Source organism: Centroberyx affinis, unplaced genomic scaffold (assembly GCF_046629955.1).
Source record: "Centroberyx affinis isolate AG114_WGS23_722 - 3 ecotype Tasmania unplaced genomic scaffold, CSIRO-AGI_Caff_v1 ptg001253l_1, whole genome shotgun sequence".
NCBI lineage: Eukaryota > Metazoa > Chordata > Actinopteri > Beryciformes > Berycidae > Centroberyx > Centroberyx affinis.
The window spans coordinates 626643-643369 of record NW_027279764.1 but is presented as its reverse complement, the minus strand read 5'-3'; the positions used below and the strand labels follow the sequence as shown (position 1 = coordinate 643369).

The window sequence follows — 16727 nt, the reverse complement described above, 5'->3', positions numbered from 1 at the left end:
GAGAGGGGGAGGAGAGAGAGAGATAAAGAGGGAGAGAAGAGGGAAGACATAAAAGCACCAGGTCAGTGACACAGACACAAACAGGAGGGAACGGGGGGGTGGGGTGGGGGTGGGGGGGGTGGGGGGGGGTCGAGCGGGGAGCACGCTGGCATCAGGGGATCATGGGATATGGAGGAAAAGGGCGGGGCTTGAGGATGTCAAGTATGGCCGACTTAAAGCAAAGGAGTGACAGGTTTTCGAAGTAAGATACAGCTTTTCCAACATTCTATGCATAAAAGTAACATTATGTCAACTTTACTGCAGCTAGTTCTAGTTCTTTAGCATTGTTGTCACTCTTTCACGACCACCACCATCAACCTCCAGCCCTCCCGTATCTCCGGCTTGAAGTTCCCCAAGGCCAGGTGCTCCTTTTCGGAAGGGGGTGGGGGGGACTTACGGACACCGAGGGCAGTGTCAGCCCAACAGCAATGAGCACTGGGGAGGGGACGGTGCTGCTCTTGTAGGAGTAGCTCAGGCTGGAGTCACTGCAGTAGAAACCCCTCTGGTATGGACGAATAGAGGCGCGGTGCAGAACCAGGCTGGGCAGCATAACTACACACACACACACACACACACACATGGACGGATGTGTCAACCCACACACACAGGTTAACACACGCGTACATAAGATTGGGTCACAGACACACTGCGGTCAATAAACAGGGGCTCATCCGCTTGCACACCTTGCCTCTCAACACACGACCCACTCCACTTACCTGTGAGCTGAGGAGAAAACCTTCAGAGTAACACACATTAACACACACATACTTTCACAGGTGTGTGTGTGTGAGTTCATGCTAACATTAAACAGGCTGTTTGCACAGCTAACCCTCTCCTGCTGCTCCTGTTGACAGTGTGACACCAGGCTATTGAGGATTCGGGTCTATCCATTAGCATTAGGAGATCCCCCCTCCTGACAGAGCAAATACACACTGACAGTCAGGGCCAGGGGGCCATTATTGCAGACAATAGACACGCACCACCATGGAGACTATGTCAATATGATGTGAGGGGTTGAGTGTTACGGGTTGCAGGGGAGGAGAGTGCCTTTCCAGGTAGAGTATTTTAATTTTTAACTTGAGAGCAACCTTCCTGTTACAACTGCCTTCCTGAGAATCTCAGTGAACTTTGCCAAACAACATCAACAACAAACAGGCTTTAGTAAAAAAAAACTAACAGTAGTTGAGAAGCAAGTATAGCTATATACTGGGGTGGTCAGCTTTATTCGGTTGTTGGCTCCTTCAACTACACACACACACACACACACACACACACACACACACACACACACACACACACACACTCACATAGTAAGCACAGTCTAGTCTGGGACTAGACCCAAAATACCTTAGTTATTAAAATGTCACAGCTCCTGCAAAGCACACTTTAGCTGTCACCAGTTCTGCACAAACACACACACACACACACACACACACACGCATATAAACACACACATTCTACTCTGTTGCAGGGAAAATAAATACATATCTCCAAATCAAAGGAATACAAACACAGGCGTGCAAACTGTGGCTGGGACTTTCGAAGTCTCCCTTGAAGGATTGTAAAATGTGTGAATACCAAGAAAAACAAAGCTAAGCTTTCAGCGGCCACCCAACTCTGTGGAACATTTTTGCATGAGAGCATGTTTGGTGTGTGCACCCCTATGTGTGTGTGTGTGTATGTGTGTGTGTACGCATGCGTGTACTGGATCATAAATAGAGGGTGTTGAAGACACCAAGGCGTCTTGAAGACTCACACAAATGGACACACCAAAACATACATTCAAGATCACACTGAGCAGAAAGTATTCCAACATGTGGTTCGTGTGGTTAGCTCACATCACAGGGATCTCTGACATTTGGGTCAAAGTCAAAGTCTGAGATGCAGTGATGAATGTTCCTAATGGGGCTGAGAACCACTACAGTCATTTTACCAGTGATGGGAAAAGGAGATCGCATTACTGGTCTGTCCTCAACAAAGCACGCACCAGTAACCGCTCCTGTGAACTTCTCGAAAGCCTCAGAACACAGACATACTTGTAAATTAATGTGCCCTTGCACATCGTCCCTCATACAAACACCAGTATGCATGCTCGTGCGGTTGCTTATGCATGTTTGTGAGACACACACACACACTCACACACAGCTCTCAGACTGCTTAACATCTGCTCCTTGACATCTGCTCCCACTTGAGAGAAGAAAGTGCCGTCTCAGGTGTCGACCAGATCAATGACCAGACACTCTCTCTGTCTCCCTGTTGTCCCCTTATTCTCTGTCACTCTCCCTGTCTCACTCCTCACTGTCTCTCTCCCTTTCTTCTCTCTCTGCCCCCCTGCTGCTTACAGGGAGTGGTTGGCAGAGGGCAGCAGACGGGCCGTTCGTGGAGGCAGACACCTGCACAAACAGGGTGCAGCGCCAGGACTCGACAGGCTGCTGGTGGGCCCACACAGGGCTGGGCCGGGCTTTGGTACTGTCTGGGAACCGCACTGTCCACACAACAGGCAGGGGTTGGATCTGGGTGAGCCTGTTCACACGGAATTATGGGGCAAGGCTTTCGCTCTCACACAGAGTTCAGGACAGGCAACATGACTGGGCAGAGTGGATTCTGGTGTATTTGTGTTTCTTTTCTTAGTCTTTTAGCTTAATGCTCCGGTGAGCTCAGCAACAGTGTAATACCTTGAATACAGAGGGAACCCACACACGTTAAGTCCATACACAAACTGAGCCTTCCAGCGATCTGTAGGGTAAACACTCGACTGGGCAAAACCTTTTCTGGCTAGCGGTGAATCAGAAATCAGATCAGGCCGGTCTCTACTCTCCTTTTCCATTTTCTCCTCCTCCTCCTTCCCTCTCTTTCTCCTTCCCTTCATTCTGGCCTACTTGTGTGGGGGGATTCACATGTTAATGAGGAGAAGTGAAAGGAGGTCATGGGCTTAACAGACATGGGAAACACACACACACACACACACATACACACACATGCACGCACACACACACACACACACACACACACACTAACCAGTACTTAAAGGCTAAACCAATCTGAGAGCACCATGGGAAACTCAGGAGGTGACCAGCAGAATGATTGAGAAACAGAAAGTGAGAGCGAGAGAGAGAGCGAGCGATGGAGCACCTCAACACTCTATCTATTGAGAGTTTATGAAAGCCTCTCTGTCCGTGTGCTGCCTTTCTCTCTCCGCTCCCCAGCCTTGAGATGCCAGGCCGCTTTGTGCTGCCCGCCATGCCATCTCCATGAAAACAGCCTGGTATGTGGGCATTCTCTTCATACCAAAGTCTGTCAAAACTGAACCCCGCAGCACACACCAACACACACTCCAGCACTGACCCTACAGCCCGTCTGAGCCTCACCAGCCTGCCACAGCAGCAGGAAGAAATATGGCTTCTCTTTATGCCAGTGGGATGAACTGAAGACAGGGTGACCTTCACGAAACCCACTGACCCGTAGAGAGAGACGGGGGAGTGGTGGAGGAGGCAGAGATAAAAAGAGAAAGGGAAGAAGAAGAAAGAGGTGGGCTGGGTTGTTGGCAGAGGCCTGCAGTGCGTCAGTGAATTAAAAAACAACTATTTTACAAGCTCCATCATGAGGTCAGTCACATTCAGCGATGCCTGAGAATCTCACATCCTCACTCCCTTTCAAACAGCCCAGTGCAGAGGATGATAGAGGATAGACTAGGATGACTAGGAGGATAGACTATCCACACTTCCACACTTCCACTACCTTCATTTTTACATTTCTATCTTCAAGGGGAAAGTCTGCGTTCAGTGTGTTCAGGAGCATTTGGTGCTTTATTCGCCGAATGAAATGATCAAGCCAATGAGCAGCTTCTAAATCGTGCAAACAGAACACCCAATTAAACCATGTCAGAGAATAACTGGGGCCTAAAACCCCCTCATTGGAAGAGAAAGAAGAGAAAGGGAGGTACAGAGGGGGGAGAAAGCATGGCGAAGGCAGCAGAGGGAGAGAAAAACTATCCTAAGTGGGTGGCTTGGCGAGCTGCGCTTTGGGGAACGGTTCTATTTGTCTTATCAGATTCTGTCATGCATTTCTCTCTTTCAGCCTGAGAAGAACCACACCAGACCGCTAGGGACTACTTACCATGGGTAAGAGAGAGAGAGGGAGAGAGAGAAAGAAAGAGGAAGTGAGAGAGAGAGAGAGAGAGAGAGAGAGAGAGAGAGATGTATTTCTTTGGTTCTTTGGCTGGTTGAATCAGTGTTTATATGCAAAGGTCTTGGCAGGGCCTTATCGGAGCTGCTCAATGAGGAAAATTCAGGGGGAATATGTGTGTGTGTGTGTGTGCGTGCTGTACTTAATATTACAGCCTGAGCAACACCCAAACTATAATCCACTCACATGTCCATGGTCCACTGCCAGCTAGAAATCACGGCACAGCGGTGCACGCATGTTTGTGTATGTGTGTGTGTTTATATATGGAGCGTATGTGTGCGTTAGTGTGTGTGCACACTCGTGCTTGTGTGGGAGAGATTACCCAGCCAGGCGCCCGTTTGATTGGCTTTGCGGTTAAATTTGGTGTAGCGAGTGAGCGGTCAGATTAGCAGCATTAACTCACATAGCTAGTCTCCTCCAAGTCTGTTTCTGCATTTACTGCAGCCAAGGAGGAAAGAAGCATGTGTGCTAATTCCTGTTGTCAGCAAAATATAACTCACTATAATCTTAGTTTTATCAGAATCAACTGAATGAGCACAATGCCCCATATATGACATAAAAATACTGTATATTCTAGAAATTGTGAGACCCTGTTGCAATTTTCACTCAACAAAACAGCGTCAATTGCGGATAAGGTTTGGACTGGAATTTTGAAGTATTTCAACAGTCTGCATTAATTTCCAGTCCAAAGTTCCTCAATCCTGAAGGGTTCAGATTAGTGAGATTCTATTATTTTCTCTCATCTTAAGTCAGACTGTACTTGCCAGAATAGGAAACAATAGCTATTCTTATGGCAGCTAAAGCTCTGTTGCGCTCAAAAGGTTAATTCCCCTTGACACGGCAACTAATTTCCCAGCGGAATCGGCAGCACCTGTGCGTCTGCTGAAAGATCCTGGCAAGCCTCCCTTTCTCTCCTGCTCCGGACTCTCACCCTGCTGGACCTCTATTGACATTATAATGGGCTTGCATGGCTTTCAGGGGCAGAATTAGAATGATACCGTGATTATAGTGGGTGAGTTGGGGTGTTGGGAGCGATGAAGGCGGCAATGTGTGTGAGAGGTGAATGGGAGGCGGAGCGGGGCAGAGGAAGAGGTATTGTGGTCGGGTCTAATGGAGGATTTCCTCCTCACTGTCGCACAAACACACCATGTGACCCACCCTGGGAAGGAGAGGGTCAGAGAGAGAGAGAGAGACAGAGAGAGAGACAGAGAGAAGAATTGGGAGGAGGGAGAGAGAGGATGGAGGCTGAGGGGGTTTTGTTGACTCCACAGAGCTTCCAGTCAATCAAACTCTCTCTCTCCTCTCCTCTTCTCCTGTGATTTCTCTCACGGTTCAGCGGCAGATCAGATGTTAGGGGATCAGTGGGTCAGCTAAACCTGGAGTTTGTGTATATGTGTGTGTGTTATCTTAGTGACCGACTAAGCCAGGTTTGTTTGCACGGGACTGTCTAACTTGGCAGGGCTTCTGACACAATCACACACGTACAGAATGTATAGAAATGTATTAGAGTCTTTTAGGCCCTTTACATAACAAACAATGCATCTCAAGCAACATACATTTCCCACCACAAACTGTGCTGCAACCTGATCCTCCCTGGCTATCCTGTGATACACCCATGTGTCTGTGAGTGAGCATGTGTGTGTGTGTGTGTGTGAGTGAGTGAGTGTGTGTTGTTAAGTTAGAGAGACCTGGTTAATGTGTATGGATCCATTACGCTCACTGTTCTATTTCAGGCCAATCCCAGTCTCTTGGGGGAAACTCTTGACATATTTCTCTCATGTCAGGTCTCCACATCCACACACACCCTCTCACATAACCTACATTGCTAAAGGATACTCTAATGTGGCCTACATGGCTAAAAGGTATGTATGTATGTGTGTTGTGTCGTGGTTATTTAATATGTGTGTGTGTGTGTGTGTGTGTGTGTGTGAGAGAGAGAGAGAGAGAGAGAGAGAGGTAGAGAGATCGAGTGAGACTGTATCTTTGTTCCATTATTTGCATAAGGAGGACCCATCTGCTCGTTGTTTCTAATAAGCATTTAAGTTTGTGTGTATGTGTGTGTTACGGGTATGGGGGTAATCTACTGCATATTACAGTCTAAGCAACACCCAAACCATAATCCATTCATATAGATCAAGTCCCACTGCCAGCTACAAATTACAGTGCAACTGTAATGTAAAATGTTTGCGTATGTGTGTGTTGAGTGTGTGTTGTTTCTGTGTGTGTGTGTGTGTGCTAAGAAGGGGGGACCAGAGAGAATGAGTGGCTGAGTGCCAGGTCCATTTGCAGGGGGACATTGTTCTGCTAAATTGTGGGCAGGTAGGTGAGCGGGAAGCAGGCTCAATGGAAACGGGAAAAGCCTATGTGTATATATATATTTAGAAAGATTTCCATGGAGATTTTGTACATTACAAGGCATTAAGTCTGACAAAGAATATACGTATATGGTAATAAATCTAAACAAACATTTACTTCAGAGGTAGCAGTAGCTTCTCTGGATTTGCTTGTCATCTCATCCTCAGTAAAATAGCTTGTCTTAATATAAATCTTAACCTTTAGGGTTAGCAGGGTGTCAAAGTGGGAAATATCTTCTCCATGCCTTAACCCCAGGACACACAGAGGGCACTCACACACTCTTGGCCATTCAAATAAAACACCATGTGACCACTGGGGTTTTAAATATGGCAGGCCAAGCAGATGGCTAAGATGTTATGAAACTTGTTGCATGTCCAAAACTACATACTCACACAGTTAACTTTAGTGGTTGCCATGTGCCTTAAGTATGTGTGGCCTTCCAGGAACTTGGGAAGAGCGTGCATGGGTAAGCAGGGTTGCATGACAGACCCTGGCAGTAGCCTAAGGGGCCATAGGTCAAGGGTCAGGGATGTGACATAGCACCAAGATTGGACTGTAGCATAGAAGACCAGGGCACAGATGTCAATGTAACACTGGCTATTGTGTGTGTGTGTGTGTGTGTGTGTGTGTGTGTGTGTGTGTGTGTGTGTGTTTGTGTGTGTGTGTGTGTGTGTGTGTGCCCGTGTGTGGCTATGTGGGTGTGGAAGTGGATTACTGTGGTTCTATTGGCAACTTCTGCGCACTAGTTTCCAAACATTTCTAAGTTGTCAACCACAAAAAGCCTTACAAAATGCTCTGGCAATCCAAATAAACAAAGTCAGCTCCTAACCACCACCCAGGCTTTATCCATGACCCAAAAGCAACTGTTTAGGAAACATACATTCATGCACACACACACACACACACACACACACACACACACATACAGATGTGTTCTGCACTAGATATCAGTGCTTTGTTTCTACAAGCTGCTGATGGCTCTCTCACACATGCACAAAACACTCACATGCGCACACACAAACAAACACACAAACAGACACAAACACACACACATACACACACACAGAAGTGGCTGAGGTCAGCAGAGCGGTGCACAGAGTGAATCCCTGTCCTTTTTCCCCCTGTGTGTGAATGCCCCAGCGACCGGGGGGCCGCGGGCTGAAGCATGTGCTTACTCAGAGAGATTTTATTCACAGGAATAAATGGCTTTTTACACACAGGCATCTGTTGGGACACACTCTAGGGGCCTTTTACCAACAGGCACCTGCAAGGGCAGCCTCTGAATGAGGGGCACATAGCTTCTGGCCCCGTGTTGCTGTTGGCAAGTCTCTCTTATAGGCACATTTGAAGAGAAGGTGGATTCAACATTCTTTTGTGGAAAATCAGCTCTCATCCACATTAGCAAGTAGAGGAGGCAAGAGGATATTTGTAATGTGTCTCCAAAAATATCAGTTACAACTCATGAAGACATTCCTAATGCTTGCCTGCGCTGTGAGCTGATGGGGGAGGACAGGCGCACAGCTGCTCCGATAGAGGGAAACTTGAGCAGTGCCCAGGGGCCAGATCAGGCTATTTGGCTAGTTGGTTGGCTGGCTGGCTGGGCGTTCCTCTGTTGTTGCCATAATGGCATTATTACCCCCTGGGACAAAAGAGAAGAGGGCTGTGGTGTCTTTGAAACCTGACGCCTATGTCACGATAATGCACTGCTATACTTCTTACACTGCATTCCTCCCTTCTTCATTCAGTCCTTCTCTTCATCTACTCCTCTAATCCTGCTCACCTCTGCACACCTCATGGAGTGTTTGTGTGTGTGTGTGTGTGTGTGTGTGTGTCTATACTGTTTGTCTGTGCAGATGAAGACAATAGGTGTTAAAGTGGAGCTACGGTGTGAATGCTGTGCTTATTGTTTCCCAGTGGTGCAGGGAGCCTCTTCAGCCCGGCCCGCTCTCTGTATGTAAACAGGATAGGCCTCAGTGGCTGCAGCACAGATAAGGCCTCGGCCAATAAAGATGCTGAGCCGATTACTGCACAGCGCTGGCCACAGCTGAGGTGATAAGCACTACAGCCTACAATCCAGTCAACAATGCAACTAACAATACTGCTAGCAGCAGCAATAGCCGTAAACCACTGACAGATAATCAACAGGCCACTAGAGTCCAAAAAGAAAGTCTGCGCTCTCTCATCTCTCCCTCATTCACTCTTTCCCATCCTCCTTCTGTCTGCTGTTGGCCTATTAGTCCTCGTTAACGAAACAAAGAGCGCTGAGATGCATCAAAAGGAGCATTGTTCCCCGAAACAGTGAAATCTCCCTGACCCCCAACCCCCCGTCTCTGGACACACACACACATGCTCGCACACACACACACACACACATAATTGTAGTGGGCAGATAGATAGAAAGAAAGAGTGACAGACAGAGGGGCCCGTGTAACAGCAGAGAAGAGGCCCAGTAAAGGACAGTGCGGTGACAGTGAGATGTAATGAGGCCTGCAGCTCTCGGCCAGCTGGCTATTATGAAGCACCACTGTATCTGATCATCTGCTGCCTTCACTCTCATTTACATTAAAGGGCCAGTAGCATTTCACAGAGAGCAAGGAGGCCTGGCTACACTATTCTGTTCTTTATGTGGATCCTGATCCCATGCTGACTAGTAAAGCTACATGTATTAAAACGATGTAGAGTGACCAGGAACTAATTCATATTATCCTGAAGAGATGGAGAGTTGGAGAAAAAATAAGAAAATTGTGGCTGAGATGATAGCAGAAGAGTGAGATAATCTCAAACGTCTTATTTCCGTGGGCGTAATGGCCAGTAAGATGTTTATGAATGGTCTCCATGCCCACACACAGAACACCCACTGACAACACAATCATACACACACACACACAGGCTTGAACACATGCAAGAATTACTGCTAACAAAAGTTTATGGGAGGGTCCAGCCCAGTAATCCAGATTTATCTAAATAAGCAGTTAGTGGGTGTTTACCTGAGAGGGTTGTAATCATGGATGGGAGACAGGAGAAGAGAGACAGGGAGGAGAGACAGGAGAGGAGAGACAGAGAGGAGAGACGGGAGCTTTACTACACCATTGTTGTCTAACTGTAAACTAGAGGCTGTTGTTCATCCATTGTCTAAGTTTAGTCTTTGTGTTTTGTGCAGTTAAACTGTTGAACAGGACAGAAACAGCAAAAAAAGACAGTTAAAAGAAATGAGTGTATCTGGTTTCTGTACCAGCATAAAGGGACACAGTCATCATCAGTCAACCTGATGCCTACAGCATGCCCACGGGAACCACATGGGACACATACACAAACAAATCTGGCCACAGATGCCTCACACATGCTACCCACACACACATGCAGGCATAAGCGCGCACACGCATACACACACTCTTTCACCCTTAGGCCATCGAGCCCGTCTAATGACAGCTCTGGGCACTGCCTCTCCCTCATAAACCCCACGGGACACACATGCGCACGCTCACACCCACACACCTCTAATCACAGCCCTACACAGACAGAAACCCCAGGGGTTTGTCATTTAACTCGAGCACCAGCGGCCAAAGAAACCAGCCACATGTCACACTGACAGGCTGCAAATGCTACACACACACACACCAGTCTGGCCATGATGCCACCACATCTCACCATCAGGACACACACAGAAGCTAGAAATATACACAAAAAATGCAGATTCTTGGAGGACTGGTTGCCCTATGGCCAAAGCTGTTGTCATGTATATCTACTGATCTTTATCTCATTATATAATACAGTGATGCTCTTCTGCCAGAGGACACTCTTCACCTTTTAAAGAACACACAATGACAGCATCGGCCTCGCCTCGTCCTGCAGCCATAACATAAACACAGATCACAGCTCACTATAGGCAACCCCCTAAAGCCACTGATAACAGAAAGGCATACAGTGATGTAATCAAACCATAAATACCACACGCATATTGACCCTCTATAGGCTCATCAGTTCAGCTGAGGTAAGTTATTGTCAAGATTTGAATGTTGAGATGGATATTCCTCTCTGCATTTACATTTAATGTCTGCATTGAGCCCCTGGCTGTGTGTGTGTGTGTGTGTGTGTGTACAGTAAATGTCATAGAGAGAGCACTGCAGGCATCTTGTCCTATATGAGTCTATGTTCTGCCTGACCTCTGACCTTCTATGCCAAACAGAAGACTGACAAAGCATGAGTAGTGGGACCGAAAGACGTGCATAGAGATTGCAAACAACTTCAACAGCGCTCTTCAATAGATACACAGTTCTCTTTATGCTTGTTAGCATTGCAAATGTATCTACTCTTACCATTTTATAATAAGCTAACTGCAGAAACTGCCAGATTAGTAAAGGTTGACATGGCAAAAATCATGACAGGCTAACAATAAGGCAAACAAAAAATAGATGTTTATGTTTAATCAGAGATAATCAAGCAAGCAGAGGACTAGTGTGTACACTGCCATGTTTTTCCCCCAAGACCAGTACACAGTTGTTGAAAACACTTCTCTCCTCAGTCCGCTCCTACACAGATAGACTTGAGTCATTCAGAAGCCCAGAGAGAATTTGGCCTGAGATTAAGGTTAACTGTTTTGGACACAAGCCTGTATTTGGGTTCATGTGTGAGGGCCTCCTACTCACAGTTAGTTAGATTATAGTCTTCTACCAGACACTCTGTTGGCAAACACTGCTACTCTGCAATACGTCAGGAAGATGAATTTCTGAAGGGTAAGTTTACAAATGCTCACTATGGAGTCAAATGTGATGCCTTTGGCGTATCACACTACATTTTGGAGTGTACTCGCCCATAACTAAACTTAACCTCTAAACTAACTTCTCCTCCTTTTAATCTTTCCGTCCTGTCCCTCTAATCTACCCGCTCTCTCTCACCCTCTTGCTGTTAGACCCACCATTACTGCCGAACTAGGTAGGAAGAGTGAATGACGGGTTCGAGTAGAAAAGGAAGAGGGAGGGAGGGAAGGAGAGGGGAAGAATGGAAATGGGCTGTGGGGCAAAAAAATGGACAGGATTTCATTTCACAACCACACCTACCTCCGACCGACACTACCTTTCCGTTTCCCACCCTTTCCTGAGCTCCGCTATACACACACACACACACCATGCCCCCTCGTTCACTCACTCAGAAAATTGCACCAGATGTCACATCAAGAGTCTTTGGGCACTGCACTGCTGCCAGATGAAGAATTTGAGAAATTCTGGAAAATATTTGTAGAGCGGCTCAGGATTGAAGTGGCTGATGGCTGGAGAGGCAGAGGTTAAACCTCTGCAGCTTTAATGAGGGGCTGTGTGACTGACTGCTGTAATACTATAGCAGCTAATGGGGATGCAGACAGTGGGCTGTAGCCATATAGGGTTAATGCTATAGGGCCGGTTATGAAGCTGATTCCCCTGGGCCATAAAGGTTACACTTCTCTCCACTGCCAATAACAATCTACTCCTCTATCTCTCATGGAAACTCACGTCACCGAACACCTGACTGGCTCAAAGATCAGAACAGATAGCTAGAAATGTGAGATGCTGATGGAAATTGGCTTTTAGTTAACTTGGATCGTTTTCTGAGGGACTATACAAAAAACACACATTCAGCTCTACTACTGATATCACATAGGTCATCTCATGTCTGGTAAAGAGAGAAATTGGTCACTATAGCAACGCCTACAGAGGCCTTCTAATGCATCTTGCTTTCAAACCAGCCAACAGGAGAGAGAGTTAGTCCTGGACAATCCATGTTTATATTCTGCAAAAAGGACCCTGCGGCCCAAACCTTGAATGGCTTCCTACCCAGCTACTGTAGTCCCTCCCTCATTTTCTCTCACACAGTAATGTATGCACGCAGGCACACGAAACACATAATCTTTTTTGCATTGTGTAAAAGATAATCAGGGCTTAGGTGAGGCTACTTTTAGAGGTATGGTTTCCTGAAAGGTCAAGTGGGCGTCTCTCCCTCATGTATTTCCACAACAAACATCCATTTAAAACTGGACGATAGCAGGCCGTTGCACAATGTGCGTATGCATGTAAATGTGAGCATGTGAGCAAAGAGAAAAAGAGAAGAATGTTATTCCCCAGCCTGCGGCCCAGTTTGTGTATTTATGGTGTTTGTGCGTGCTCTTTACAGCATTGCTAAATCATCTCTGCTGCTCAGTAACAGTGGAACCCGAGCCAAAGTGAAATCAGCAGATGATGCTTATGCCGAGCTGCCAAAATCATACACTGTAACTACTCTCTGGTTTCAGCACTAGAGCACTAGGTCTGTGTGTGTGTGTGTGTGTGTGTGCTCTACTCATCACCATTCGGATTCAGCTGTGTTCAGTGTATCATTAGCAATAAAAGGAGGGGCTGACAGGGATCTGTTTATGTTTGTGTGTGTGTGTGTGTATATATATGATTACAGATGGCCTCAGATGGTTTTTGTGCATACAGAGTCATTAGCAGCGCCTGAGGGTCTCTCAAGACGAATGCTGTGTGTGTCACTGGAGGGACAACCTATAGAAAGGTGTCACTACTGGCACCACAGTAGTGTGTGTGTGTGTGTGTGTGTGTGTGTGTGTGTGTGTGGCACCAGCTGGCAGATAGGAACTAATTAAAGGTAATGGGATATTTATGCATTAACTGGCTGTATAGTGTACACTGTCTCTCGCTGTCTGTCGCTCTCCCTCTCTCTCTCTCTGTCGGATACACACACAGAACAAAGCCCATTCAAGATCAGGCATTCTTCCTGCAAGTCCTCCACACACCCACATTCCTCTTTCTTCATTCGGGACCCCCTGATAACCCTCCTTTCTCCTGTTCTTTCTCCCTCCCTCACTACAACACCTCCCCCTCCTCTACCCCCACCCTCTGCAACCCCCCACATCCACCCCCCAAACCACTAAAGTGGGCCAACCAATCATCAATGGGCAGCCAGACTGTGTTTAGCATGACAAAGGAGAATTTGTGTGACCGTTTGTGTGTGTGTGTTTATGTGTGTGCTTATATGCACAAGTGTGTGTGTCCCCTTTGAATGGCAAAGAAGACCCAAGCCCAGAGCTTTACCAGTGAAGGAAGTTGGTTTACGGAGGAAATTCACTCCACATGGACTCAAAGCTTGTCTACGTTTATATGAGTGCAGATGAAACAGTGTATCTCTGTCTGAGGTTCTTTAATAAGCAAACCAATATAAACCCACTGGAAAACTTTGTCTGTGTCTGCCAGGCCAATCTGCTTCTACTACACTGCACTTATGGAGAATGTGGAGTTAAGCTGTCCCATTTGCTAACATCCTGAACAATAAAAGACTGCTCTTGTGTGGCACTATAGCACGTTCGTTACTACTGTGATGCTTCAGTTTCCCAATAAAGCTGTTAGTGTGGCTCCCACCTGCTCCCCTAAAGCCCGGTCAGCCACGGGTCCCGCTCCTCTCTCTCTCTCTCTCCCTCTCTCTCTTAGAAGGGAGAGGCATTCCCCTGCCACAACACATGCTTAAGCAATTATTTCATGCATTCCCCTGGACAGAGAGGGAGAAAGAGGGCTAGAGAGAAAGAGAGAGAGAGAGAGTAATCTGATGTGGAGTGATCAGGGGCGGCTGGCCAGGGATTTGCAAGGTTCTGGGAGAGAATGTGTAGAAGTTGAGCTCGACTCCCATAATCCTTCTCTGAGTGAGAGAAAGAGGGAGCGAAAACAAGGGAAAGAGAGAGAGGGGGCTGCTGGAGCGAGGAACTAAGGACTGGGCTACAGTGACAACAGCCAAAAGCAAACCAGCTTTCAAAGTGACACGCACACATACACACACACTGCACACACACACTGAATCTGGATGGAACGCTTACAGAATAACAAGAGAGTTGCCTGTTGGACCAAATCAGAACAGTAAAGACCGGTGTCACCGCCTCTACTTGAGTGACAATTTTAATTAGTTTTTCCTCCTATAAATCAATACCTTAATTACAATTGGATTTTTCCTGCAGGCATGTCCATCTCTGTGTATGGAAAGCTCTATCTGGAAAGGCACCTCGGGGTGGTAGGGGCAGAGGAACGGGGTTATGGGGACACCGGAGGGGGGTCATTGGCTATTTAAAGGGCAGTAAAACGGGCAGGTTACAGCACTTCAAAACATTTCTGCCCCAGGCACGCTGGCAGCAGAGGGACCGAGTGATAGGCCCCTGTGATGTTCAATGGATTCTGAAATGATCAATAGGCCTATATTATGTGATACCGCCGTTTCTGTGTTGCTGTCACAGCTGACAGTGACAATAAGCATATCATTCATTCAGAAGAATTTGAAAGTTGCTCCTGTGCCCGCTGATTTACAAAGTTGTTGGGTTTTTTTTATTGCAAATCTATGTTAATCCACATTTCACCTCAGTTGTTTCACCAGGTGATCATGTTAATGAGATGGCTTGGTATGAGCAAGGTATGGCTTATTACAATGCCAAAGCCTTGCATGACAACATAATAAATATTCAGCGGAGCCAATGTTTTCTTCCGCGCTTCCGCGGCATGGGGTGGTGTGTTGTACTGCATGATAAGGGGATGTTGCAGATTATGTTGCCCTGTGGTCACAGATAACAGGCAATACTTTTAAAACGATAAGCCTTTTTATTGCCAATTATTAGAAAGCGCGGGTTCAGTTTAATTTATTTATTGCTTCTGATCGTTTTAGTGTCAATCCAGTGTTAAAAGTATCTAAAACAATAACATTGTAACTTTTTTGTGCAATTTCAGTGGGGGTCAAATCAGGTGTTCTGAAAGATTAAAACAATTAATTAACAATTCAATTTGTAAGAGAAAATAATATGTTTACTTACCAAGAAGAAGACAGAAGATATCTAGCGCTATTAGCAGTTTCTTCTTGCTGTTGTCAATACCATTGTTGTTATTTAACGTAGAGGTTCCTCCGTTCCTTGTCTCTTGGGCCATCGCTTTCTCATACATATACTTTTGCATTTGAGAACTCCCCTTTTTTTAGTACAAAATCCCACACCAACGCGGTAGGTGAAGAAGCTCTATCAGGTTCTCAGTCCGTAAAAGGAGCAGCCAGCGCAGAAATGTCATGCAATTATATGGGAAACAAACTTCCCAACTCAGAGTTCTCGTAAAGTTGCAGATCAGCCGATGTCCCGTTGACTCGTATTTCACTTTCAGAAAAAATAAAAACTAAATATTTTCTGCTTTACTAAATAGTCTTCACAACAGTCGACCGCGCCACTGATACAAGGAATAAAAGTTGTTTGCGCACGTAATGAATGGAAAGCTCGCTCCCCCTTTTCAGTCTCGGTTCAAAGGCTTGAAGTGAGTGAGAATAGCGCTCCGCACCGAGAGCCGCTCTTGTTATATCAATCCTTCCTCTCCTCCTCCCCCTGCTCTTCAAGTTCCCTCAACAGCTTCAAGGCTCAGCCCTCTTCCCTCTGCTAGCGGAGGGTAATCACCTCCATCCCTCCATGGAAAACTTTCTCAGACTGGGGACCAGTAGGCGGACAGGGGAGCGCGGCTCTACAGCGCGCCAAGCGATTACGCGCGGTATGACAGGCGCACCGGAGGGGTTCTTACTGATGGTTCAATATTCACACTAATAGGAAAATGTGCTTTTCTCTGCACCATAATAAAGCTATCTGTACTCCTTTTCAACAGGATCTTGTAACAGTGCCTTATATCACTTCCTATTGTAACAAAATATGCTGCAAGAAAGCATGGCTTTTGCCCCATAAATACTGAATTAGCCTACAAATAAGGTGAAGATGTGTCATTTAGAATAATATAGGTAGTAAAGTTATAACTAAAAATTACGTTTATATTAATTGTGTATTTTGCCAAGATCATAGTGAAACTGTTTTACATTTATTTTGCCACTGCCCATGCACAACGAATCTAGGGGGGGAAATATTTTTCATAGGCTTTTTTTTTTATATAGGCGAATTGATCATCTTTACTCACACTTTTCACTTTCGTGGGAAAATGTGTTGTTTGGGTTTATTGAGCAGGATACGAAGGTAGAGAATCATTTTTTCTTCATCAGCTTAATTGTATTAATAGCTAAATTTCTAATTCACAAATACAAATTTACCAATAAAAAACGAATTTCATTGCTCGTGATCAGTGAACTCAAACAATAGGAAACACGATCTCAGAAAGTAGCCTAATAAT

The 16727-nt window shown here is 46.1% G+C and overlaps 1 protein-coding gene across 2 annotated transcripts in view; it reads right to left on the bottom strand.

Moving 5' to 3' along the window:
- The window catches only part of plpp3 (phospholipid phosphatase 3), a 30999-nt gene extending 15045 nt beyond the window's left edge, over positions 1–15954 (bottom strand). The window contains exons 1-2 of one of the 2 annotated variants that reach the window (XM_071524960.1): positions 15392–15954; positions 437–591 (exon numbers count right to left, since the gene is read on the bottom strand). In XM_071524960.1, the coding sequence (XP_071381061.1) occupies positions 437–591; positions 15392–15530 (294 nt within the window). In that variant the 5' untranslated portion in view covers positions 15531–15954. The remainder of the gene's footprint in view (positions 1–436; positions 592–15391) is intronic. The other variant, XM_071524959.1, reaches the window with a different exon arrangement.
- Positions 15955–16727: the final 773 nt, after the last annotated feature.